At 38.6% G+C, this 27841-nt stretch overlaps 1 protein-coding gene across 1 annotated transcript in view; it reads right to left on the bottom strand.

The window, feature by feature from the left end:
* Window positions 1-510: 510 nt before the first annotated feature.
* LOC139700117 (klarsicht protein-like) overlaps window positions 511-27841 on the bottom strand; it is a 62935-nt gene continuing 35604 nt past the window's right edge. Inside the window, exons 10-14 of the mRNA XM_071598641.1 lie at window positions 18062-18315; window positions 9513-9843; window positions 6527-6745; window positions 4867-5108; window positions 511-2986 (exon numbers count right to left, since the gene is read on the bottom strand). Coding sequence (XP_071454742.1) covers window positions 2662-2986; window positions 4867-5108; window positions 6527-6745; window positions 9513-9843; window positions 18062-18315 — 1371 coding nt within the window. The 3' untranslated portion in view covers window positions 511-2661. The remainder of the gene's footprint in view (window positions 2987-4866; window positions 5109-6526; window positions 6746-9512; window positions 9844-18061; window positions 18316-27841) is intronic.

Below are 27841 nucleotides of genomic sequence, written 5' to 3'. Positions count from 1 at the left end.
GTCGATGCATTATTAAATCTGAGAATCATTGACCAGAAATGTCCACTCACTGAAATGTTACTTGCTTATCCTGAAATTTCTTGGCATAATTTAAGTGCCACACATTTTTACATGCCTTTCTGAAAATAATTACAGCATTCAAATAGTTAAGTAGAAAACACCATTCAAAGTGGAATACAAGCAAACTACTGCATATCTGGTTATGAAGTTAGTTATTATCAGTCTGAAAATTAAACTGAAAGGAATTAAACTACATGAAATTAAACTTAGATTGGTCAAATTGACATAGTTGTCAAAACCAATACTCATACTTCACTATATTTTGACCTTGATCACATAACATAAAACATTTACGAAATGTTTTCACCTGGCTTTTTGTTCTGATTAATTTCATTCCTGACTTCCAATAACCATTTGTCAATTGAGAATGGGCATTCCTGGGATGCAGAAATATGTAAATCCATTAGCATCATTTTTTGGGAAATATATTCGAAAGAATTATTGAAATAATGTATTTATTTGGATTTCTTTCCTTTTCTTGTTACATTTCATAATAAACATCTAAAAAGGAAGACTGAAAAAATACAAACATTAAAACATGGTTAAAAAGAATACAAGGACTTGATTAATCAACCGAAGTGTTTAAAGGAATACACTCCATTGAAATTCACATTCATTGAACTTTACCGCAAAGATTAATAGTTCCTTACTCACAAAATATACTGTAGTTATGTAAATAAACAACACACAAATTATGCCATACCAGCTCATGACCTTAACGTTCATGTATAATTAGACACCTTACGGCTGGTCACTAAGGAACGAACTAGATTGATACAAAAATCACTAACCCCAAGTGACACATCACACCATATCATGCACAGAAACAGGATCATAGAATTTACAAAACAAATTTTCCAAAAAAACTTGCTTATAAAAAAGGGATTTCAGGTCAACAGGGAGGAAAACCAATTGTCACATTTTTCTCCATGCATAATGATCATGTGTCCATGTTGTATTAACATACATTCATCCAAAATCTTTAAAAAAATCCACAAAATTTCTGCCATGATTTAGGAAATACATGTTTGTACTATTTTTGTTTTATGCCATTTCAATTAAAAAGGCAGCACAATAATATTAAATGATACATATGTAAGTGTGTGTCAACAATGAATTTTAAAATTCTTTCCTGGCTTCCCAAAGGAAGTGGTAACTAAAAAAAAAGTCTTTAAGACTCAATAATGAAGCCACAATAGGTATAGGAAACCACGCATAAAAGTCAATGTTTTGCATGGGCATTTGGGCCACCCCCTCACCTCTCGCATGCAATTCAAGGTACAAGGTGGGCAGTTTACGGCAGTTCGGAAGAGTTCTAATGCAAATAGAAGTGTATTTGCTTCCTTCAATGAAAACATGTAGTGCTGTATGTGACGTGGGGTTGCGAAACACCCTTCATAACTTACATGCCACCAATTAAAAGTTAAGGTGACATTGTAGTAACTACATTATTAAAATGCCCAGATCATTTGCTTTATACATGCTTATGTGATCAAACCATTTTTTTCCCACTGCTACAGTGAGGATCATTATATTAGTAGCCACTAAATAATTGTGGGAGACTTATCCTCATGTATATAAAATAAACTTGTTACAAGTTAAACAACTCAGCATCAGCAAACCTATCAGTTACATAATGATAGATATAGATATATATATTTTACTCATGTCAATAACACATTTTAATAATTAAATATGTATAAAAATATAACAATTGCCAGCTTCTAAAGCTACCTAAAACAAACTGGAGTGCTTGTATGGAAGAAATAAAATCCTTACAGGAGCTCAAATCAATACTGCTTTAGGATTTATTTCACCAATAAATAATTACCTCTGTTTCAAAAAAATCTAAATGCAAACTATACCAAGCACTCCATTCATGAAATCACACCAACATCATTAAATGCTTGACTAAAAAGAACACAAGTCACTCAGTCTAGGCGACCGACCACAGGAACCCTTGAGAAACAACAAAAATGAAAGTGCAATCGACCCAATACAACTGATGGGATAGACTTGTAACCACAATTTGGTTACCAAAAATGCAATTTATAAAAAATCAGTCTTTTCACATTGTTCCCCTGCCCACCCTTCTGTAATTATTTGACTGACACCCTTCATCCCTTAGCAATTACTGGTTACCTGCTTTAGTCGCCCCGACTACATTTCATGACCTCCAACAACACCTACAGGATTAAACCCTTATAATCCAGGAGGTGACAGTTTACACCCTCTTGGTCAAAGGCTGCAACAACCTTGGGTGTGACCGCCAACTTTCAAAACTATCTTGCACAATAATACATAAATCCCGTAAAGTGCATGATGGCTACAGGTTATAAAATGGATGGAGGCCAATTATTCTCAGAACAACTGCTAATTGGTAATTGCAAAATTACTCCTCTAGTTGAGAACATACTTATCCAATCCCAAAACCTTTCATTAAACTTAAGGTTACTGATGTTATTAGAAGTGGATTTCATTACAATTGCATAAGATACTCCAGACAATGTATCTCAACTCGTGCATCTAAGGTGATTTTCCTCAAATGATATGGGCATACACTAGCCAAATGGTCACAAATTGGGATGCTAGCGTATGAGTTCAGATAGGTGGTGGGCCTCTTATATAATGCAACTGTGGGGTGAGCGAGAAGGATAGGTTATTGATGGCACTACAGCAGTGAGGTTCCAGAAAATAAGCTGCATACAGCAGCAACACCAAAGCCAGCTGAAAAGGCATGGCAAGGCACATGGCACGCCAGAGCCAATGACGCCTTCCCTTTCCACCCCGCCCTTTCTTCTTCCCAAAGGGATTATCATCTCCACCACCACCTCCTCCTCCTCCTCCACCCCCACTACTTCGAAGCTTCTTCAACTTTGCCATTTCACCCTCTGAAATTCCTCCCTCTGGCAACATCATACTTACTCTACAAAAAATTTCAAAACAAGAACAAAAATATTAGTTAATGGCATGTGGACTTTCATTCCTAATTAAGAATATGGGCTGAACACAACATTACGAATGTGATTTTTTGTTAGAAAAATAACCTTAGAGATGCACAACATTATATCCCTGATTATTAACCTTTACTGTTCAGCTATTACCAGGTAATTGGCAAAGTGGTACACATATTAGATATGCCTGACAATACAGGCATAGAGATGCCATACAAGTTAAGCAGGAAAAGTAAATTTCCCGTTAGTTTTCAACACTTAAAAAAGTTAAAAGTTTGCAATCCTGTATAAGTAAAACAAATGAAAATCTCAAAACTGTGATAACAGTGTGAGACTTATTAAGCAATAGTATACCAACAACCTGAGTTTCAAAGACTCAAAATTTTCAGATTTAGGTAAAATAAAGCTTAGAAATAGCTTGCAAAATATATTTATGAGCCTTGAAAAAATAGATTTAAAATAATTTAAATTACAGTCAACTCGTACTTACTTTCAAGAATATCTACTCATAAATTCTTGCACCAAATGTTTACCTAGGTGACCTTTTATAAATGAAAGAAGTGCTTCACATAATTTATCACACACTATTTGAAAGGTATCATTAGCTTATTTCAGCTGATATGTTTATCACTCCAAGGAAAAAAAGATGTTATACTAATGAAACCTAGGTCATAAATAAAATTATTTTATGTGGAAAAGCCAAGGGTCTTCTTCCATCCTAAAGGATTTCCATAATATTAAGCCTGAAACTGTTATTTTTCAAAATCCCTCAAGATCATGTAACCAAACTCAGAAAAAATTTAAGAGAGTATTATGAGCAGCTACTTAGTACTGATATGAATTTCCATTTATAATTCCATTAGCTAATATTATGCAATAAATCTTGATAAATAATGCATAACATTCGTTGAGCTTGCTTGTATAACTTGGGACACTTCAACATTCAAATATTTATGAAAAACAAATAATTGAAACTTGGTATAGGAAGTTAAAAACACTCATTTAAAAATTTAAAAGCTTAACATTATGAAGATATTATATTGCATTTTTTATATTTATTTGATATAATCCTAGTAATTACTGATTGTTTAGATGCCAGCATAAGGGGTAATCATAACATAATATATATTTTTGATGTCTACTGAACATACGTATCTTTTCCCATCATACTTGGGATAACAAATTGCAGCAAAATTTTTAAAAAAGTATTAATCATGAAATCATTGATCACATCTTTTTTTAAAAAATTCCATAAAACTGACATTATATTCTTTCTTTCTTCTTACTGAGAAAATTCTCAGAATATTTCTGTTTTCAGCCACCTTGACCTTTTTAATACATAATGATGTGTTATAATAAATTTAAACTTAAAAATTATCAGTGTTTCTAAAGCATTCTTAATAATAATGGCATGTTATCGGATTGGTAATTTAATTTCAGTCCACTAGAATGTTTTATGCTAATATGTGCAAAGTTTGGTTATTGTAGCATTGATTGTAAATAAAAGGTATGATTATAAGTAACTATGGAAAGCACTGCAACAAAACTGATGCATGCCAAGTGCCATCAAAGAAATCAACGCTGCCATCTTTCAACAGCTGACTATATAGATAATTAAAAACAAAAAGGTATAAAAATCATTTGCCTCTTAAATTTTAGGAACTTTATTTCCTGTATTTTATAGTTCTAGATTACTATACTTTAATAATTTCTTTTTTATAGTTTTTCACTATTGGTCTTATCTTAAGGCAATAAAAACTGTGACATAAATATTTTATAAATATAAACTTACACCAACTCTTAGGATAATACTTGGAGCAGCAAATTTCTCCCATTTATACATATCTCTCACCTTTCCAAAGCCTCCTTATCCAGCTGATAGCATGAAACACCATTCATTTGGTCATCCACTGCAAAGGTGGCGTTGGCATCAGCCTGATTTGAAAAGCTACTCCTAGAGCTTGTACCATTAACTACATCTTCAGGATTCCCATTCCTTGCTTGATTTGCTGAGCAAAGCATTGCAGTGCAAAATACCAACTCACGGCACGTACGCTGGAGGCTCCTCAATTCCTTCTGAAAGTCGTCAAGTCGCTGCAATTCAGGAATAACTCAAAATTAGGCAGAGCAGTCTTTGACCAATGAAATTAAGAATAAACAAATTATTGAAAATGGAATCGACACTATATTAAGATATCAATGTGTTCCTTTTTTTCACTTATCCTGCATATTACATGAGTAAACTGTCATTAAGTTATATGAACTAAAGTTGACTTAATTGGAAACATTCAACTGCTGAATCATTATTTCATAGTCTTTGCACTATTATACCGCAATGCACATTTTTTATTGATTAGAAGAAAAATTAATATGACAGCACAATATATATGCGCAGAATATTCGTCTGCACACTGCATCTTAGAGGTGTGAGTTTAATCAAAATTATGTTCTAAATTAGAAATTATCTACTAATACATATTAAAATAACTTTCATGGACAAACATTTATGCAACACAATAATTTACTGTGGCTGCCAAATTCTTAATTCAAATCCAAAGAAGTATCCTTTGCAGAGTAAAATTCATTATACAACTTATCTTCAGAAGTTCCCAAGAGTATAAAAGTAATATGCGAGGGATGAATATGTTATGATTGAAATCATTGGTCATTAAGCATGTGAGGAATACCTTAATATACTAACCTACACCCAAAAGAGAATTTTGGCATTTACATATTTTGGATTAATAATAAAGACACATTACCATACATGTAATAAGTACATAGTATATATGGTAATGAAATCTTCAAACAGAGCAATATGTAATTTCAAACATATTTTCATTTAATTGCCTTCATTATTCTCAACATATTCAACTACGTAAGTGTATGAACAATTTTTAACAAATTTTCTTGGTTTCGAATTCCAAGGTGGAATTAGTGGCTGATGCCATGAAAATGAAACAACTTTTCTAAATGACTATGTAAAGTCTTTTTTGCTAATTCCTGCATAAATGGTCACATTAGGAATTTGCCAAAGTTGGCAGGCCTTGCTGAAGTAAGTCATTAAAAATTAAATTCCTGATCCAAAAGTAAGAAGAAATTTAATAGATCTGGTTTCAAATTTATTACTCAAAATGGCACTTTTCTTATGTTTTCACTATTATATTGAAGATATTTAGAATGGCAGAACAAAACGTTTTGACAAGATCTATCACCTAAGAGTGATGGTACATAATTTCTTTAAAATTATTATATCTAACCTTTAGGTGGGTAGATAAAAATCATATTTTGACCCAGCAAAATAACGAACTAAAATGGAAAATATTCCTATCTTTTAAAAGTAATACCTGTGATTAGCACACTTTTCAACAGAAATTCTCTATTTTATGTTCATTAAAAAACACTCATTGTAATCATTTTAAATTAATTACTAGTATATTGAAACATGCTTTTCAGTAGGAGGCTTGGGAATTTTGTAATCAGGTAACCTCTCCTCATTTCAAAATACACACCTGCTTCAGAGCAACAAGTGGAGGGCTGTTTGGTCCTAATGTGGCTGCTAATGTTCGAGCAAGTTTACGCAATGCAGCTAGGCGTCTTCCCCTCTCACACATTCCACGCCCCTCCGATCCAGAGTCTGAGATACCAGAGTCAGAGAGTGAGCCCAAAGGATCTGTAGCCAATCCAAAGCTCACATGCACATCGCCATTGTGATCTTCTTCAAGGAAACCCTGCATAGAGAGAAATAATAGAGAAGTGGAACACAATCAGAACCAACAAAACAAAAAGGTCTGTATAATAAGCTTTATGTTTAAGCTGGAATAGATGACATTTAAAATTAGTCTTCCCTTTGACACTGAATTGCATAAAGAAATTCTATTTTTTCACTTCTTCACTTTGATATCTCACATACAAACATTATTATAACACACTTTTCACACCGTTGATGTATCTGGTGATTAAAGGATGGCCAGACCACAGTTGTTTTTCCAGATGTGAGCCCTTGACATCACATACAATCACAGATCTCATTTCCTACTTTCCAATCCCAATCCAGGGATTATTTTTTAAAGCAGCATTGACTCCAAAGTCAAAGCTTCGTAGACTATACCAACAACATAAAATCAGAACACAAAATAAATGATTAATTTGTTAAATGTGAATTTAGAGCAAATGCAAGAGGTAAAAATAAATCCTTATGTCTTAAGAAAAACATGTAACGGGTGCTGAAGACAATGTTTTATGTCACTTATCAGGAAAAAAGTTTTTGTTGCTTCTAATGGATTTTGCATTTGTTTGAATTGGATACTAATTATGTGAGTTACATATAAATACATTTTAAATACCACAATATACAAAAGATTTCAATGTATTACACTCTCACAGAAAAGCAAAAAATATTCCCACACTGCAGAAAACATGTGTTTAAACCATATCAAATTTAATAATACACAAATAATCAGGTGATCTTTCTAATTGAACCTTTAGTGCACAAAATGCTAATGAAAAAGTGAACCTTGAGCGAATAATTGCATGGAATCTTATAAGGTATACCAACAAACAAACATGGGGTATATGGCTAAAAAAATATTATAAACATTTCAAGCAATTGAAAAATGAATTAGTAATGCATCAACAGCAATAATTATCAATAAAATGCGATTTTTTGCTATTTTTAACAGCCATTTTCCTTTTGTGGAGCAGTTCTAATCATGAAACCAGAAAACATGATATATCGAATCCATACCTGATATAAAAAGCTATTAGGATTTAAAAGCAGCAATGAATTCTAAGAATACCCAAGGGTGAATAACTGATCGAAGCACTTTTCCACTTGATAAAATTTTGTTTTATTTAACGACCGGGTTTCAATGCATTACATCATCATCAGGTCTGATCTGACCCGATGATGACGTAATACATCGAAACCCGCTCGGTAAATAAAAAAATTTTATCAAGTGGAAAAGTGCTCCGATCAGTTATTTATTATGTTCGACTTCCACCACATCACGCCTGAAGCTACTCAATTTGTAATACCTAGGGTATTTGAATCAAGCATTTGATTCAACCATTCCCCTGGAGTTTACACCGTTCCTCTAAATAGTTCCTTGTGCATATTTCTCAATTTGTTGTTTTCCTTCATTTTGACAGGTAGATCACCTTGTCACTGTCTTCAACTAGTCATTACATCTCTATACATGTCAAAAAGTTTAATGATTTCTTGCAAATAATTACCATTTAATTCTAATATCAATCCAAAAGCACAATTTAATCAAGGTGGTTTGCATTATATCATAGATAAGGGCACCCAGGCTACTGCCATATTGTATGTGATGTATAGCCATTCCTCTGAAAATGCAGATATGCCTTAATCTTGAAATACTCATATTATTTCAATATCTCAAAATGGTTTGCAGTTCTCTCAAACTTCACATTAAGCTTACCTAAAGCTAAATATTAGGAGTAAAAAACTAATCATATTTACCGTCTTCATTATCACTTATAGCCTACAATGACATCCAGCTATATACAAGAACATATATACAGCTGGTGAACTAATACAATTCGTATGAATATTTTCCTTCACACAAGCATATACTAGGATTATCTTGAATTCATTTGCACCACAATTTAATGAAACAATGAATGAGAGAGATAATGAATGAAAGAGATATACAAAATGAGAACATATTTTGAAAATATGGCATACAGTCCATTCATCTAAACAGTTTTTATACCATCACCAAATATTTTGGCTGGGTCAATGAAGTGTTAAACAAGAATGATGGAGGAAATGTTCTAACACTTGCAAAATGGATGAAAATATGCCATTTTGAACTTTTCAAATGGTCTTCTCTTGCCACTATTGACATTATTAAGGAAAATATCGTTAACTGCATCCGGAAGTTTTTACACCCTTTCTACCACATGATATTATCTGGCCAAGTCACTGCGAGGATGTGATATTAGCCTTGGGACAGGTTTAATCAATATCCATCAAAATTTTGTAGATTAAAAGAACGCTAACAATTTTGAAATAAATTGTGATGGTTAACAGCAAGATGATGCACGTAATTCAAATTAAGGCAGTAGCTTTCCACCTTAAACAGCAACTTATGAGGGGGAGGTATTTTAGATCTAAAAAAATTTTAGCCACCCTAAATTTAATTGCGGTTGAGCCCATGGTCCTAGAGTATTGAACTGGGTTCACAAAATATTTCCTATAGCCAGAAAGATGTCATGGTAGCCCAGAGGGAAAAGTATTTTACTATTGAATGGTGGGCTCAGGTTTCAATTCCAAGCAGCATAATTTTTAGCTACCACATATTTCTGGGTAATTGGATCAGGGCAGGGCAGGATTTTCTAATTTTACACACTTTAGGGCTCCATAAGTGGTGAGCTCTAGTCTCACCAGCCAAACCAGCCTTCAGGTTGATTACTGTGGTTTTTATGGCAGAATGACAACTTGAGAGGCCATTAAAATTTGCAGTAACTTACATGAGACAGATCCTCTTCCTCTTCTTCCTCTTTGTCTCCACGAGGTCCACTGACCTTCGCCGCAGCCTTTTCCTCTGAAAGCACACGGGCCAATTCTTGAACAGATGCTGCAAGCAGGGCTGGTGTCTGTGTTGCCTTAGCAAGTGGAGGGTCAGTTGGGGACAATTCCTCGTTGTCTGGGGATGAGACCCTAGCAGCTGCAACTGCCGTGGACAGATTGTTGAGGGTACTGCGATCAGAGCTGAGGTCAGATCCTAGGGAAGAGAGGCCCTCATCCAATTCGGCCCAAGTGCGAGAGACCCTCTGCAGTGCTGCTAGGTCAGCGTTCAACCTATATAAAATCGAAATACAGATGAATATCTCACAAACATTATGCTCTATGTTTCTAAGTGCAGCAAGTATACAGCACCAAGTATACTGGTATCATCAATTCACATCTGACAAATTGATGAATCAACCTAAACCATATATACGTAGGAAAGTGAAGGGCTCCCTAATACCGTAATAAAATTATTAATTTTAGTCATTAAGTGGGGGTTTCAAGTTTGAGAAATAAAAATGCTACTTTAAATGCAGTATTCGGTTCCTAGTAATACACTTATTGCTCAAAGTATTTTTGATATTTTCAATCATCAGAAATTGACAAAAATAAGTACCTAATTGACCAGATAACCAGATTTTGAAGACTTTAGCATACCATGAAATCATGGGTTTAAATCTCCAAGTGGTGCATCTGCGCTTGGATGTGATATCGATATCAGTTCAGAAAAATGAAGTACGTGTGGAAATTTAGATGTAACAATTAATTATGATCTTAATGAAAAATTAAGGCAATGAAGTTGACTGTGAAGAGGCGACGAAGCTTTCAACAACAACATTGGTTATTAAAAATAATCTTTAGTTTAATTATTATTAATTACTACAGCATTGGTCAGTGCCAATGGATACCTTCGTTCGATTTAAGATTTATTATGTCGATTGAGCAACGATTGCGATGAATTTTGGCGGGCGATTCATGCATGTCGCGCGCAGGTGACCTCGACGGTAGGGCGAGCGACGAGGGACGTCGACATTAGTTCCGGTGCTGCCACCTAACTCTAGGCGGTGATTTCACTCTCCGCCCACAGTCCAATGGGGAGAGCCCCCACCTGGTGGGCGGGACAACTCTCAAGAGCCCATATACGGCTTGTATTTGCCGGCGGATCCTTGGCGAGGGCGCTCATGCTTCCCACGCAGCTCGGTGACGAGAAGTTTGAAAGGATTTTTCCGCCGACAACTAATTAAAAGAATAATACACGAAGGTGCAATTTAGATTCGGCGGCAACGCTGAAAATGGAATATGTTCAAGTTCGGCGAATAAATACACTTGACGCATTCGAAGGAAAAAAAATCATTAACGGTGAAATAGTTCGTTTTTAACTATAAGATTTGATGTAAGTTTACACTTTGCTCCCTTATCTTTCAATCACCGTATTCGCTTTTAAATTGCGTTTCCAAAAGAATATTTTATGATGCGTCGCACGCCCAATATTTTAACGATGTGCCTCTGATCTCACAAACTAGTAGAATATTTTAATAACATCCCGACTCAAATTACTTTAGACGCAGAATTCTAACTTACACGAGGTTGCTCAGCCATACTAAATATTGTTTTTGTTTCCTCACTCTCTCTATTCATTGCATTCACATATTCTGCTCAGAGAAAACATCAATATTATTCGGTAAAATCTATATCTCCGAAATAAAATTGGCAGTAGAGCCAAAATCTTCACCGTTAATTATCTTTCGACCACTCTTACCCAAAAGGCAATTACTTCGAACGATTGTCTATTTTAGTTGTCATCGTTTGTTTCCTCGGCTCTATTTCTAATGCCAAATCTGTGGTTGGCTCATAATGGCAATCCAGTCGGGCACGATAGTCTGTAATCAACCCGAGGTTAGTTTTTTGGGTGAGGGTGGAGCTCAAATCGAAACGAGCTCCATGGCTTACGACATTCACGCAATCAGGGTAGTTGAGGGAATTTCTTTCTCTATGCCGCCGGCGGTTCTTCAAGCAGTTGTGTCACTCATTGATTTGGGCTGATAGAATTGCATTATCATGGGGTGATGGGAGAACGCACACATTTGAACCAGGGAAGAATAATGACAACACACTGTACATTACCGTGTTTTATAGTGCATACTCAGGTAATCCAAACAGGATTATCTAAGACCTTAGGAGATGATTAAAGTTACTTTAAGCATGACAAATTCTTCTTGCATGTCGCAGAATTAGCTCATCGATAACGACAAATATAACTAAATAGAATATTAATATATATGCTGCAATAAACTAACACATTAGAAAATTGAATATTTTCAAGGAATGAAACAAATGAACGGCGCCCTGAATTAACTCCGGTGCGTCACGTACCCAAGGGCATAAGGGTCGATTTACTGCCTGAGCCACTATGACCTCGATATAATTTCATTCGCGAGGATAATTAAGAGTTGAGTGTTGCACAAGATCTGCTCTTTGTGGTTAGTTCTTTGATGCAGGTATTGCGCTTAAGGAAACCGATGTCCTAAAAGGGCAAAAAACGTTCCGGTTTTTCCTTGGATGCAAGGAAATAGCATGTCTTTTTAGAGGTCACACACTATGAAAATTAAAGGAAAAAAATTGATCTTAGCATATTCCGAGAGGCTAAACATAATCGAAACGCAACCACAGACCAGTAAAACGCAATTAATTTATTGCGACTGATTGAAAATATGGAAGAAAAGAGAAATCACATTCTCGCGCTGCGCAATTTTTACTTGAGCTTCACAAATAAATGTTAGGAATGTTTACCCTGGATTGTCTTTCAATATTTAGAAATGAGTAACTTTGCTCCAAAAAAGTAAGATACAACGACAGAACAGGACAGCTCAAGGAATCAAATGGTCGAAGCACAATCTTTGTGAGACCATCTTCATCAATCTAGCAGGGGGCTGAAACGAGTGCGAGGGGATAACGGGAGCGAATTTGGAGCAAAGGAGATATGACACAGAGGATGAAGGCTATTGTGTGCGCTTGGAAAAGAAAGTGAGAGATTGATGGGTGGGTGGTTGGGGGTGTGGCTTTACAGATGCCGAGACGAGTGGGAAGGACGGAAGAAATGATTTACTTCGTTTGGCGGAATCAACGATAATTGGACCTTCTTTTGCCAAATTCCAAGTTCTCCATATCAGATAGCTGTTACTGAAGACTACTCGCGGCTAATTTCCGAATGAAAATGTTGGTAGGTTGACAGATACGAGATGACACAGAGATCTCCAAGCCCATTAACCTTAGGTCAAACTATCACAAGGCATAGATATACACAGTAATTTTCAAAACAGACGTTTTAGCAGAAGAGCATGAGTTCAACTAGACATCACGGCAGGGATGAGCAATAGATACAACCACTGTTGCTGGGTAACAAAACGATCCCTACAGCAAGCCGTTTTTTCGATTTTTACTGACTCGAGTGAATAAAAAATGAGGACAGTAAGTGACTTGTCATTATTCTACCTTTCAACAGGCTGATAAAGGATGTAATAGCAATTCACTAGACATGGTTATCATTAATTAATATTGGCGCAGTAACACATTCGATCAGAAGTTTTCAGAAATTGAAAATTAACCAGGTTCGAATTAAAAAGACGAAAACAAACCCCGACTGCAATAGTGTCCACCACAAGCGATGGAATATTCTCATTATTCGTAACTTAGGGTGTCACCATGAGCTTTACACGCTAATGAGATCTGAGTAGCAAATGTACCATTAATCTAAAAAACAATCCGAAAACGATGCTACTTTGCGAATCAGTGCCCAAGGGAAATTATGGTCATGCTTCAGGCGTGGCCGTCGTGATAACTTCCGAAAAAACACCACGACGGGAAATCTATGAAACCAGATCATGTACAATTAAGGTCACAGAGGAGGCAGTTGGGGAGACAAGTAGCAGCTCTAAAATTTCTTGTGTGGCAAGATATCCTCAAAGAGGAGACGCCGCGATGAAACCTAAGCGCTGAATAATAGAGACAAGTAAAAAAAGGAGCAACAGACAGAAGACATCCGAGGGATCCATCCAAGGAGAGTTCGCGGTTTTCGGTCCAGCGACAAACCACAAGCTAGTCTACAGATCAAGGGGGAGGAATTGTGGGTCTCCGCAAGCGTATCACGTGAATCGAAAAAGATGAAACACATTCTGAAACTGAATTAGTCAATGATATACGGATCGGGTCGCTAAACTAACAACTTAACGCGGTCAATCTAGTTTGATGAAAAATTTCTCGAAATTCAAGCCGATCCTCAGGAAGACTAAAAATTGGTCAAATTTAAATATTAATACCGCCACCAAAGAAGGCGGTGTCACTATTTAATTTTTTCTCTCTCCTGGACCAAAACGAACAATTTAACTACTCGAAAAAATGTAACGCCAAAGTTTAAATGAACGCAACACATGAGCCAGTGAATTCTGCAAATGCCGGAAAATTAAAAAGAATATTGTTTTATTTGTCACTTTCTCTTTTTGCTTACGGGAAAGATTTCACCAAGTAGTAATTAATTAGGTGAAGGCGAATGCGCTTTTATCTCCTCATCCTTATCACTCATCACCCGTGAACTTTTACATGGATTTCCATGAAATTATGGAGGAGGAACAATGACAAAAATTAATAACAGAAATCAATCGCATAAAATGGATCACCGAACCATTAAGAACGACCGAAACTTGGTAAATGAAGGAGCAAGCTTTGAAAAACTAATACATACTGCCAAGATGATAACGACCGAAGTAGATTTCTTAATTTTCCCCGGCTTTTGGAATATTTTGCAGGACTTTCGAAAACAGCGATTTTCGTCATTTCATTTTATCTTGATATTGGAGCACAGGAACGCTAGATATCATTATCATGCTCTGATACAAACACTGATAAATGAATAACATTCCACCAAGTTCGAAAAATTCCTATTGTAATTGGCAATTTAATTCGTAATGCAACAATGAAAATTGATTATCATGGATTAAATTTCAAGCAACGAGTAACCCACTCTATACACACGCCCTACAAAATTCAATGAAACCACTGGCAATTTTCACTTCACGTAACCGCATCTTTTCCGTTTCACCTATTCTGCCAAGTATTAGCTAAAGTATCATATTCGCGGTTTTCATCTTTGGTTATTTACGTTATCCACCGAGAACTGTTTTCAGGAAGCCACCAACTCTCAATCTCCAACAAAATTCTCTCTCCTTTTCTAAGTTTTTATTAGTGATTTCTTCTCCCACTCTTCATAAAAATTAGTCAATCGGTCCGTCCTCACGCTCGTTCACCTGCAACGCCATATTTTCATTTCTTCCAATCCTCTACTCACCGCTGCAGCCACCGCCATGCCTCGCATCCTGGTGAAAGTACCTACACTCAATTTCTGTGTGTTGATGGAACTTGTTTCAGTTTATGTTTCGTGCACTGAGTTAAACTACATTTCTGGAAGAGAACATCGGCTTATGTTATTCTGTACTATTAGCTGTTCTGATGCATTGGGTGAATGAACCTATCAGATAGCAAATTCACCTGATCACAAGCACAAAGTAGGCGATCTTTTCAGGAAACAAGTGGAGAGATGCTACGCTACATTCATTGTAGGGAAGTGTTTTTTTTTTTAAAGGAATCCCTGGCCATGCGTCACGAAACCCATATAAAAGTAACACTGAGCTCAAGCGAAATGCTACTCAATCAACCTGAATGACTAATAGCGCCCGATATTGAATAAATAAATAAATAATGGACGTTATTAAACGCGTATACCGAGTGCTTTACTAGCAGATGATACTCACCGAGGTACCGTTGCAGCGTGAAGGGTGAGGCCACAAAGAACGACGGCAGAAAGCGACGATGCGCTCATCGCCTCGACCCGAGAATTCCATCCGACTCGCTCCCACCACTCTGCTGCTTCCTCCGAGATCCGTCCCGGCCCGAACTCCCTCTCTTCTCGTCCCGCCCCCTCCCTCCCTCGTTCTCGCTGCACATAAGACTACCCATCCCTTTACAAATCCAAGACACCGCGTTAGTCAAAAAAAATAAACAAAGGAATAAACCTGACGGTGACGTAAACTCGAAACCGGTCGTACACACAGAAACCTTAGGAGAAATAAAAGCACCAAGTGATCCCCCATACCATTCACCTATGCCTTAACCCAGTATCTTTGTTGCAAGCTTTTAAACGAATTATTATTCGAGCAAAAAACCCGCACTCGTCGGAAATATTTCAGTGACAAAGATGTATTTTAATGAGATACTTGAAGGGGCTAATGGATGTTTTTTTTTAATTCTGCCATTATAACTTGGGGCAGAAAATGGCGTGTGCCTTCGGGCAAGGAAAACGGCACGCTGGCCAAAGAGTAGGTGCATTTGTTGGCTACTACTCTCGGGTCCTTGGGAGTCCGGAGAAAGGGGAGAAGAAAGTTTAAATTGCCGATAATGACAACGGAAAAAGGCGGGGCTCTGGTGTTCCTGGTCCCCAATGCATCTTCAATTATAACCGGAGAAACTGAATAATTTAATGGGGGTCATCGGTATCCATCCTGAGGGTAAAATTCTGCTCCGGGAGGGGAGGAAGGTACGCAAAACGTGTGGCAACACGGATACCAATTACGAATGAAGTATCACGCAACCTTAAAATCAATATCAAATACAGGCACAAATTCAGCAAAAGGTTAAGTAAAAAGCAGAGGACTTTTTACAAGAAATTTGAGTATCCTAAAACAATTATTTATGACCGAGATTGAGATACAAATTGATAAACGTTACTTAAATGCGTAAAATAACGAAATTCCCCAGGCATAGAGACAACTGTTTACATCAGAGAAACAGTTGGTGCCTGTTGACAAATAAATGTTTGAAAACTGGCAACGCTTCGAGAGAGAGAGCTACGCTGATCGGTTCATCGAATGATGCCCCACTGTTTACCATTATGTACACTCTGGGGCAAACGCCGCTCGCCTGCTGTTGCTTGGTCACCCTTATTTTTTCCGTCCCTACCGGGAAAAGAAAGTTAACAGGACTGATAATTTACCCCAGAGGTGCCCATTTCAATATCAGCTTGCCCCCAATAAAGACTATTCGGAATATTTATAAAAAGACTGCGGTGCTCATCTAAATGCACAGGAACTACATGAACAGAGTCGAATGAAATCATAAGCTCCGTTATAGTTGAGCAAAAAGGCACGACATCCATCGATCCTCGGAAATAACCTCACAATGGGAAAAAATCTCTTACCTTAAGGATCAGGAAACGTACTAGTTTTCTTCATTAGAAATTACTAACTCGATCCGCCTCCTGATATGACAGTAAATGCGATCTATTTTTTTAAATTACTACTTGGAACTAATAAATTACTACGTGGATACAATTAAAAATCTTCCTAAAATTGAAACAGAATCGCTGCAAACTGTGCTCATGAGTCTTGTTTAAACTAGAACTTATTACGCCAACAATAGAATTTGAGGAAACATATGCATTAGAAATATCCATTCTGTAGTAAGTATATAGGAGACTGCTTTTTCGTTCGAAAAATGGCACTGACTTATTATGTATTCATTCCTTCATTGAAGCTACCGTTTCCTGACATTTCTGACATGTATTGCGTTCGAAAAATCCAAAACAGCATGCTCTTTTGCAGTTAAATGTCTACGAGGGGTTCCCCTCGAAAGCATAATAAAGGTTGCCGCTTATTTTAAATTCCATTCGTACAGTTTTTCAGGTTTTCCATAACAAAAATCAAGTTTCCTCATACCTCTCGTTAAATTTTAACTTGAAATAACTATGAAAGCTCCGATTCCAAATGCCATTGCCTTTAGTAATCTACATATATCGTACAGTAAATTTTTCCAACATAACGCTTGAAAATCAAACGTTCAATTACATCAAATCTGCTCAAATAATTTTGGAAACAAGTATTTAATAAATACATTAGGAAAGAGAGAATGAAGTTTATCTCCCGTTAAGCGAAAACTTACTTGTATTAACAGAGCAGTGACCAAACAAGATTAACAACATATCCTTTGTGACGAAGAGGATGAAAAATCATGGAAAATTTTTCCCAGGTTTTTACGGATTTTTCCTGGCTTTTCCCCGTTTTCTATATCAGTGACAGCCCAAGACAGACATACCCGACTAGCCTATCGGCGTAAAGCCTCGGTATAATGCCAATTTAAGAAGAGAACACACTTTGACACATTCGAACGGTAACACGAAACTTTATCGAAAGCTCAATTTGATCGGATAATAATTTCAAAATGACCGCTGCAAACCGTTCAAGATTTAAAAGAACCCGGGGGGCGATCCCAAATCCAAAGTAAAACCGACGCTTCAAAATAAACACTTGCGAAAGAAAATACCTAATCACCTAAAGACAATTCAATGTAACACTCGCTTAATGAAGACAAAACATCCATTGCCACGCAGACCCCTCCATCATTTCAGCCCACGTCTAAGATCAGCATCACGTTGGGGATCACGATTTAAAAATCGCGCACTTACCTTCCAAAAGATTCGTCCCAGTCCCTATACATCTCCGCCACTTCGTCCTTGAGGAACGCGTAGTCGTTGTGTCGACCGGAGTCCTCGGGGGCCGGTGTCGCCTCTTGGCCGTTGACGGAGGTACTTCCCTGGGCTCCAGTGGTGGTGACCGAGGGACACTGGATGGGCTGCGCTGTCCCGGTCAGAAAGCGATTGACGGAAACGTTCACGTCCAGGATTTCACTCTTGAGCGCGAAGATGGCGGTGATCTCGGCCTGTTTAAGGTCGGAAGGAGAAAAAGGAAATGAAGGATGACTTGGTCGGTCAATGAACCGTTCAACCTCGCGCTCGCAAAGGTTGAACTCCCGCTACGCTCCGGGCACACACACGCGCCAAGGAGGGCGGGGCGGGACCATCGGCCGTGGCCTTCCGGGCTACCGAGCAACCTCCACAGCTTACGTTTTTTCCTTACTGCATCCGTTAATTGCAACCTAATGTCTCCTGCAGCGCGAAATTACTGTTTACCAACCCACTAGGAGGCGGGGAGGAGATCCACGATGGGAAGCTTTTATTTGTTTCGGTTTTTAGAGCCCTTGGATGCTCATTACATTGGTTACCCGAGCCCAGTCCCGCAACGAAATGTAAATTATCACATGCCGAAAATGTAACGTTTTCACGCGCACCCTTTCCTGTGAAAAACAAGTCAACGAAAAACAACGATGCCCTCCTTACGGGATGGAATTTAACGACCATGGATCACTGATCAAATGAAAAAAAACATGCATGAGCTCACAGCACCGTGCCCGCATTTCCAAAGCACTGTTATTGACATGAGGGAACGCCCGATAATTGGGGAACAATAAAGCGTGGACCTGCAGACAATAGAGCGAGCGAGCCCACGAATGTGAAGAATCGAGGGGCACTCGCTTCCCAGCCCACGATGGCTAAATCCAAACGAGTTACACTCCGGATCGAGGACAGACGAGAACGCTAACTTACGCTTCGAAGAAGAGGACGTTAATGTAGATCGGCAGGCAAGTAAGGAATCGACCCAGGAATTAAGTCGCACTCTAGAAGGGAGGGATGGTTTCCAAAGAACCAACCAAGAGATTCACTCTCTCCACAAGTGACAACACCCCTCCCTCTCCCCACTCCCCTGACGGACAAGAAAAAAATCAGCCGCACAAAAATGCTTTACCTCTTCATCCGGCGTTTGCTGATTTTTTTACGAACATCGCGAGGCGTCCGATGAGGCGCCCGGGGAAGAGGCGGCTTCAAGAGATTTCTCCGACATGCTTATTAGGTATTCATGGAAAAAGACTGATGGCCAAGTGGGCGCCAGAGTATGGCCGATCCAGGGGAGATGAGAACGAGGGGGATGGGACAGCTGGAGTCGACTAGGATGCTCTCAAGAGAGAAACGAAGATCGGAGAGTAATAGACGCATGGCCAAGATAGGCGTGAGGGAGGGGGAAATCCAAGTACGGACTGCAAAAATCACGAGTTTATACAACGCCATTCCGACATAAATGCTAACCAAGATGTGCGCAAAAAATAATACGATGATACAGTGAAGAAAAACCCCATTTGGTCCAAAGATGATTTCTACAAATACGCACACGTTCCCCTCTGCAGACTCCCATTTGCTTTCTTTTTTAGCTTTTTCTATGAAATCCAAACATGCTCCGATTTACTGGAAATGGATTGGCAATGCGCAAAGACAAACTTAAGTACGTGAGAAAAAGAATACCAAAGTGGTGAATCAAGACACACAAAATGCATGCTGAATACCATTAACAAACTTGTAGTACTGAAATATACTACGCAACAGAATTATTTAAAAAAAATCAATTTACTCATTAAGCTTTGAAAAAAACTTTTGAAAAAACTAGCAGGATAAGAATGTTGCTTTACGAAGGAAAAAATAATAATTTCGATAATAATAATTTCACTTAATCTAAATCAGCTGGGCTAGAATATACGTACATAGCTGATAAAGTAGAAGAAAGGGTTCGCCAAATATCCATTACCTTCTTCGGACGGATGCCTAGGGCGTCTATGGAGAGAGCGATGATAATTCCAAAGCTAATTACTCGCTTTCTACACGCATTAACCCTAAGGCAATCAACTCCTTCCACCTTGGGATGCAGGAGCTCCACCAACTGTTATCAGGACATTAACTGCCCTAGAGAATTGCCCCACTGACTTGAATCAATCGTTACTGGACGCTGCTCACCCTCGAGCCATACAAACGGCATTACGCTCCTAGCACCCGTTAAAATACATATCTCCCGAGTTCCTACACAGATGACAGCGAATCTCTTTCTGCCACGGCACGTATTCCTCGACGATGATAAAGCTCCTGGCGATTAATGGTAATAGGGTTAGCGTCGGCCGAGGGCTTCGAAATGTGCAGAGTGGGGGGGCGGGAGATGACGGCGGGTATAAGCCTCTTGACTTCCGCTGGCATTTGCTTGGTCGTCATCACCCAGGCAATCCGCTTAATCCTCTACCCCGTCCGAGACAAGAAGCGATCGGCCATAGAAGGGAAAACGCTAACCCCTTGACCTAATCCAGCTCCGTGCAAACACTGCATTGGCTAGAGGATGACGGCGGGAAAGGGAAGAAAAGAGGTTAGTGGGGAGAGAGGAGGAGGCAAGTTTTGCTGCACGTGGAGGAGTAGGGAATCGCGTGCATGAAGGAAGAGCAAGGTCAGCTGCAAGTAACTACATACATACGACGAATTATCTTTCGGTGGTAAGTAAATTGACTTTTTATCGTTTAAGAATCACCGTGGCAAACCACAAATTCCGCGATCAAATTTGAAAATTAAGTATTTTTTCGTCATGAAAACTCTCATTCGCATAAAGCCTAACCGGCTGTACATACGAGTATGGCTGTACGTACTATGTGGCTGCGTTCGGTTATAATTGTATCTTTTCAGGGAGAATCATTTTCTCATTGATGCAAATTCAATTTTTTTACAAATTGTATTGATTAATCATTGAGTGAAAATTCCTGAGGTGCTTTTTGAACTACGACGACAAGTTGAAAAGGCAAAAAAGAACTTTATTCCACATTTTCATTGACATAAACACCACGTCAATTAGTTTTCACGACGGGGCATAGTTTTGCGATGGCAGGAAAGCGTTTGAATTTATCATAAAAGAGAAGTCATCAACCTCGCACGTCTTGACACTCGCGATGTTTTTGTAATGAATATAACCGCATACTATCTCAGTGAGAGTTACCCCCAAAACCAGTTTTCCCGGCTGGCTTATAAAATATTAGCAGCGTGGACGTTCTTGCGAACAATAAAAATTCCGCTGTGCTTTATCACAGCACCACTATTGACCCTATTAACATTTTAATGGTTATAACGCCTCTTCTACGAAATCAATCATCGGCGATTTTGCTCGGTCACGTGAGAGCCGATGCATGAAAAACTGAAGAGAGGATACTGGGACAGGGACAAACGGGAAAGATCCAGGAGAAATATTAGAGGAAGGACCTGTCTCAGAAGGCAATGAACAGTGACTAATGGCCGCAGAATCGAGAGAGACACGAACGCCACGCGAGGAGGGAAAGAGGTCAATGGGGACTGGTTGAGGTGAGAAAGGAAGAGTGAGATGGCAAAAGGGCATGGGAGTCGGGCAAAGGTTGCCACTGCAAAATTATTTTCGAACTAACCAACGAAATCCCCGGAGCTGGTGACCACTGGATCGCGCTTAAATAGATTCTCCTTTCCAAACCAGAAATAAACAAGTACTTGACTCTTGAGATCCATAGGTGAACAAGTGGCACAGGCAGTCGAGATTGTAGAACCTCACGGGAAGAGATACAAAGAAATAAGGACGAAAATAGGAGAACTAGCAATGACGAATGTCACATGGCATCACTTGTGGTTGGGTTAAAAATGAGAATGCCGATGAACAATTTAAAAAAAACTGAATGACCTTCCTTATTAAATGCAGTTATCATGACCGCTTTCACAGAATACGAACACATTACTAATCAAACCGAAGCACATACACTAAAGGTGAACTAACTGTGAAATAGCATTCGACATTGATCTATTCGAGCTCATTTTCACAGCGCCACCATTCACTAAACTTATTGCAATTTATTGCATTTGGGTGAATTTCAGATTAGTGAAAACAAGAAACGACAATATATCCCTCCAATACGTGGTATTTAACGGTTCTACGAGTACTTGAAAAGAATATCCTCAAATAAAAAAACTACGTATCCTCGTGGTGACTATTGCTTTTTCGACTTATTTGGCATAGTAATATAGTGGACACTCATGTAGGCGCCTGAGAGACAAAACCATTTTTATGAAAGCCCTCCGGCTCATAAAATGAATACTTGAGTGATTCCACCCCAAAGGAAATGATGAAAGGAGTTGAAATTACTGTGAAAACGATTTATATTGAGCAACCTCCATGGAATATGAATCTCCCTACCTTATTGCACTATCTACACAGCTATCATTTTTGGTATTACTCGCGGACGAGTGAATCACTTCCCAGCTGTATAATAATGGCACGTGAGATAGGTCCATGCGGCTAGAGTATAAGTTCACACAGATGAGAGAGCACCCCCAGACGCTACTAAACCGGAGCTCCTCAAGGACTCGGAACAGCTGGTCGAAACACAAATGTCAGTTCCATGACTGCCCTCTGGCAGCTAGCCTTTTAAGGAGACCCCGAAAAAAAATCTTGCCCCCTTAAAATGAAATGTGAGAAATCACTAATGCATCTCATTCCTTCTAATGGGCTACTTTCAAAAAGTGAAAATGAAATGAAGACAAGACGAAAGTGTTGGGCCATAAGAACTTTTACGTCGATATTACGCAACACCTATGCATATCATTTTTTTCTTAAGTAGTATCGGACTTCACATGACATCTATACCCACGTCATGCACTTCGAGCACCCACTTGGGCGTGTGTAGGCGGTGTTACATCACTAGCATTTATTATGAAACTTAGAATAAATACATGCGTGTCGTTATCGCACAGGGATTAGCAGATAATTGGCGAGGGATAATCCCGGGGTGCTATAAGCAACCGGTGCCCACCCAGGGAAATATGCCCAGTACACAAGTGAAGTTCTATTCGACTATTCAAAATTCAAGATATTTTTGTTTTTCTAATTATTATTTATCAACCTTGACATGCTGACAAATAAATAGTTCATTGAGTACCAACGGAAGTGACATAAGTATCGACTTTCTCACAAGAGTTTAGGTCAAACTAAACCATCTTCGTCTTGTGAGAAGGTGCCTTTTAAAAGTCAAAATTAAGCTTTTTAAACATCCAGTATTAAAAACAATTTTTACTATTTTTAAAACCTTAACATGGTCATAGACATATTTCGCCCAACAGCATCAGCATCGATTGAAATCGAAAACCAATAATTATTCCTTTTCCTAACGTATTGTTTCCACCAGTACCATACAATTAATTCTTTTTAATGGCAGGGATGTACGAGTAAGACCAAATTATCAACGTGGAAGAAAATTCCTTACAGGTTAGCAATACTTCCTTCCTATTAGAAGGGAAAACGTAACGTTCTATTCGAAATGAAACCTCGTCTCTAGAAACGATAGATCTCTTTTCGCAATCTTCAATCACTCACGCTGCGATACTTCCACAGTTTTGTAACCTAAGGCGGGCACGTACTGTATCTTGAAGATAGTAGTCTTGAGATTAATGCTTTCCCTATTATCCATCCAGCAGTTTACGGTCTACATGTGCTGAAAAATAGCCGTAGGAAACCGCATTTTGACGGGAGGAGACGATCGCCAAGGAACAGAGCAACATTAAAAACGCGGAGACTCGAGGACCGAGTCGTGTCGGCCTCCTTAACGCAGAAAGCTCATAATCGTGATCGGTAAGAGGAATATGGCTGAGACAGAGGAAAATGGCTAAAACCGTGACATAAACGACGCCATTTCAGCTGAATGGCTTTTTGGTATTATTGGCTCAATATTTCAAAGGACTGCTTGTAAGATGTGTCTGGTAAATATTTAATACGCGTTCCACGACCCCCTTCGTAAAGCTTATATTTCGGAAGCAAACAAAGAAGACATCCGCGGGTTCCTCTTCCTAGGGTTATCAGATCAGAGTAACGCGATGCTTATTCTGATCAGGTAGCAGACATCATTATTGCTGTCAAAGGAAAATAACATGCGAGTTTCAACCTATCAGACAGAAACTCTGTTAGCTGAGAAGCTACAGATGTATAGATTATTTGAACGGAAATACATTCAGGATAAGGAGATTTCGATGTCAATGGAATAGACAAGGTAATGTGTAAATTCGATGGCCATAAATGGGAACGGTTTGAGACCGACCAATCAGTCGTCTAACTCGGCTGCCGCTTAGGCTCTCCAAACATGGAAGTTTTCAATGTCACTCTATAACCAAGGCAGCTGGTAATGATATTTACTTACTCGCAATACTGAAGAATAGGGAATCGATTCGGAGATTGAGAATCGTGGATGGGGAAAACATTTTAGCCTTCAAAAATGTCCACACGCAATTCAATAGCCAACCTTCCCTTCCCTCGTCTCTTTTAGCAACAAGCAAGAATTCGTACAATTTCTCCACACGCCATCCTTTGAACTTGGGTCTTACTCGTTTCCACCCGAACAGTGTAAATTCTAGGGAATTACATTTTTGAGCTAATGTCAATATCTATAGTCATGCAATATTACATTGCCTAGAGTAATGTGGAAGAGTAGCCATGTTATTCTAAACCTCTACATTTATATCACACTAAAGTGTTTTGGTTCTGGGAGATCAAGGTAGGTAGCGAGTACGTCCGTAATCGCCCGTGTTTTATAACTGACATAAAGGAAAAAAACGAGCGTGAGACGATCCGGAATAGGAATATATAAAGACATAGTATTAACTCAAATTTGCGAGGGATAATATATTAGACAGCCAGCATAGTGCATTAACCATCCAGCAATGAAAAACTATTTTATACCCTACACATTCACATTTGACAGGTTAGAAGAACGTCAAGGTTTATCCTTGAATAACGGTTAAATTTAGTGACACACAGAAAGGTACAGAGGAAACCAAGTAGGCCGGATTATCGAAATAAGCTCCAATATTCACCCCCCTTGCATCAAATTCCGCCGGTTAATTCACTTAAAACCAATGCCGTCTACTCCCCTTTCGCGGGGAAGGAAACATTTACCAACCCTTGTGGGGGGGGGGCGTAACCCGCTCTCTCAAGAAACAAAAGCACTCCTTAACCCCCACAAGCCTCACAATCTCCCCTACTATATCTCCTCCCACAACCCCATTTCTTTGTGGAAGCCTCCCCTACTGGAGCGGGAGGTGACAATCAGTATTCGGATCCGCTTCTCAGAAAACTCAATGTGAAACGTTCACGAGTCGAGGGGAGGTGAGCGGGACGGAGGGATGAATTAATTCAATTTGCAATCAACAGGAAATCGATTGAAGGAGGGATCTGGCGTGTATTAGGGGTAAAAGGCGCGGATAGGGAAAGGGAATCATTTACATGGGATTCACGTGTGGGCGAGCGAGGGGAGAATGGAAACATTTGGACGAAATATAATTATTTTCAATTCCATGCGATTTTATGGCGAGGCCTAACCATTCCGCTACCTACAGTACTCCGCTTCCCTGCCTCATAAGGAATTGCTGCGATTCGGAGAAACCAGAGAAAAAGCAAAGTGGGTAGCAACTGCCAAACTTATCCCAATATGTGAAATGCATTATCATCTAAACCTTTGGGGACGATCGAATTGTGGTGCAGGAATACCTCAATTCGGCCTGGAGCCGAAGAGATTAACCTACAAGTATGATCAGTACTTACGAGCCCTACAGTACCTAACAGGTACAGCTTTATACATTTTGTTGAAAATAATTTCATAATTTTTTAGGAAAAATTATCTACTTATCCATGCTATGGTTTTCGACAGGATATCCATTTCCATTTCTTTGGCACTCTGAACTACAAATTGACCCACTGAGCGAAATAAATTAATACAGAAATAGCTATACCTACAAAAATCCATGATACAAGTTTGATTTTAAGATAAGAGGCAACCAACCAGGAGATTTGAATGTATAATAGTGTAATTACACGTGACTAATTAATAAGATTAATAGTATGTGTTTGCATGAGTATTGGATGAAGGGATTTTTGCATGAGTGTGTGCGCTGCTGTGGGTGTAATTTTCCGTGTTGTTTTTTTGCATGTGGTATTTTTCCTTTTTACGGTTGGTGACCTAACACCCCCGCCACACGCCCTTGCGGCGGCTTGCGGGGTATTAGGTAGATGTAGATGAGATGAAGACACAAAAATTTATCTTAATATATCTCTTATCGACCATTCTAACAAAATAACTGACGCTACACCACAAAACACAACAAATTAAAATTTCCTTTCTACGTAAGATCATATTTCAATTCGATCGATGGGACATAGTTGACCATGAGTGAAAAACGAAAAGATGAGATAGATACCATACATCAGTATTTTTCTGACCTAGATCGTGACATTTCATCACTCTCAAAGCACGCCTACCTACGTGTCATACGTAAAAACACAAAATCGGCACGTGGGAATTTCGTTATCGGCAACAAACTCTAAAAACAAATGCCATTCTTCACCTACCCAGTGTCGATCGTAAAGGCTGCACTTCATGATATCTGGTGGCAAAATAAGGTAGTTCGATTCCGCATAGGATACATAGACACTATATATCAATTAATGAGGAAGATTTGAAATCCAGTCGATATTGCTACATTACGCCCCACAGGTGAACTTTGGGAATATGAATCCCTTAAGTCATCCGGTATGAGGTTTAACGGGTTGCCTTTGATTTGATTAACGCTAAAAATGAGTTTCATCCGGGGGTAAAATATTTTTACCCGGTAATTCAGTGTATGAAACTTATTTTTAGCGTTAATCAAAAATATTCTTCCAATCTACGAACACCATTATTTCACCACACCTCCAGGTGCAAAAACCATCCCAAACGAATTCACACGGGAAAGGGAAATAAATGTACGCTGCAGAAATCAAGTGTTGGATACAAGACAACGAAAAAGCAATTTTCCTATGATAGAAAACGATGAGCAACACTGAGAAAGCCCCTCAAGCACATGCTACTTCCGCGATGGGAGAGCAATGGCCCACTTACTTATCGGAGGAAGCGTGGGCACCCATTCAAGGAAAGCGAAACTTGGGTGCTCCCCGATTATTAACGAGCTCACCTCCAAGTGTTGATTGAATGATATTTCCAAGCACATCAAAACTAGTCCTCGCGAGGGAAATAAAGCATGACTAACTCAAACAAATCAAGTAAGCAACAATGAGAAGCAGAAGAAACGTCAGATTATCACTTCTTTTAACAATGTGTGAGTATTAATGAGAAGCTATTTGTTACTTGAGCCGTTTGAGACAACGTTGACTATACCATGTGGGATTTTCTCCCGCCCATAAGTATCTATGTACATCTGACAGTTTAATAGAAGTTGACGAAAATTATACCTCCCAAAAATTAACTCTTCACAAAACTAACGCCATTCTTTTAAGAACAACGATCAGCTTAAATAGATACCCAAGTTAGGCTCGCAGGCCCCCCATTCCCTCATCAAGGCAACTTAATCATATTTCACCCTTTTGGCCAAACTTCTAAGGCAAATTAAAACTTTACCACTGATTTTGCCCATCCACGTTAAATTTACTTATTTTAAAATTAATACCTTTACCTTCTCAGTATACATCTAATCATTCCACTTCTCCAATTG

This window comes from Hetaerina americana, unplaced genomic scaffold, assembly GCF_022747635.1.
Source record: "Hetaerina americana unplaced genomic scaffold, ioHetAmer1.1.p SCAF_10, whole genome shotgun sequence".
In the NCBI taxonomy this organism is placed as follows: Eukaryota; Metazoa; Arthropoda; class Insecta; order Odonata; family Calopterygidae; genus Hetaerina; species Hetaerina americana.
This window is presented reverse-complemented; position numbering and strand designations above follow the sequence as displayed.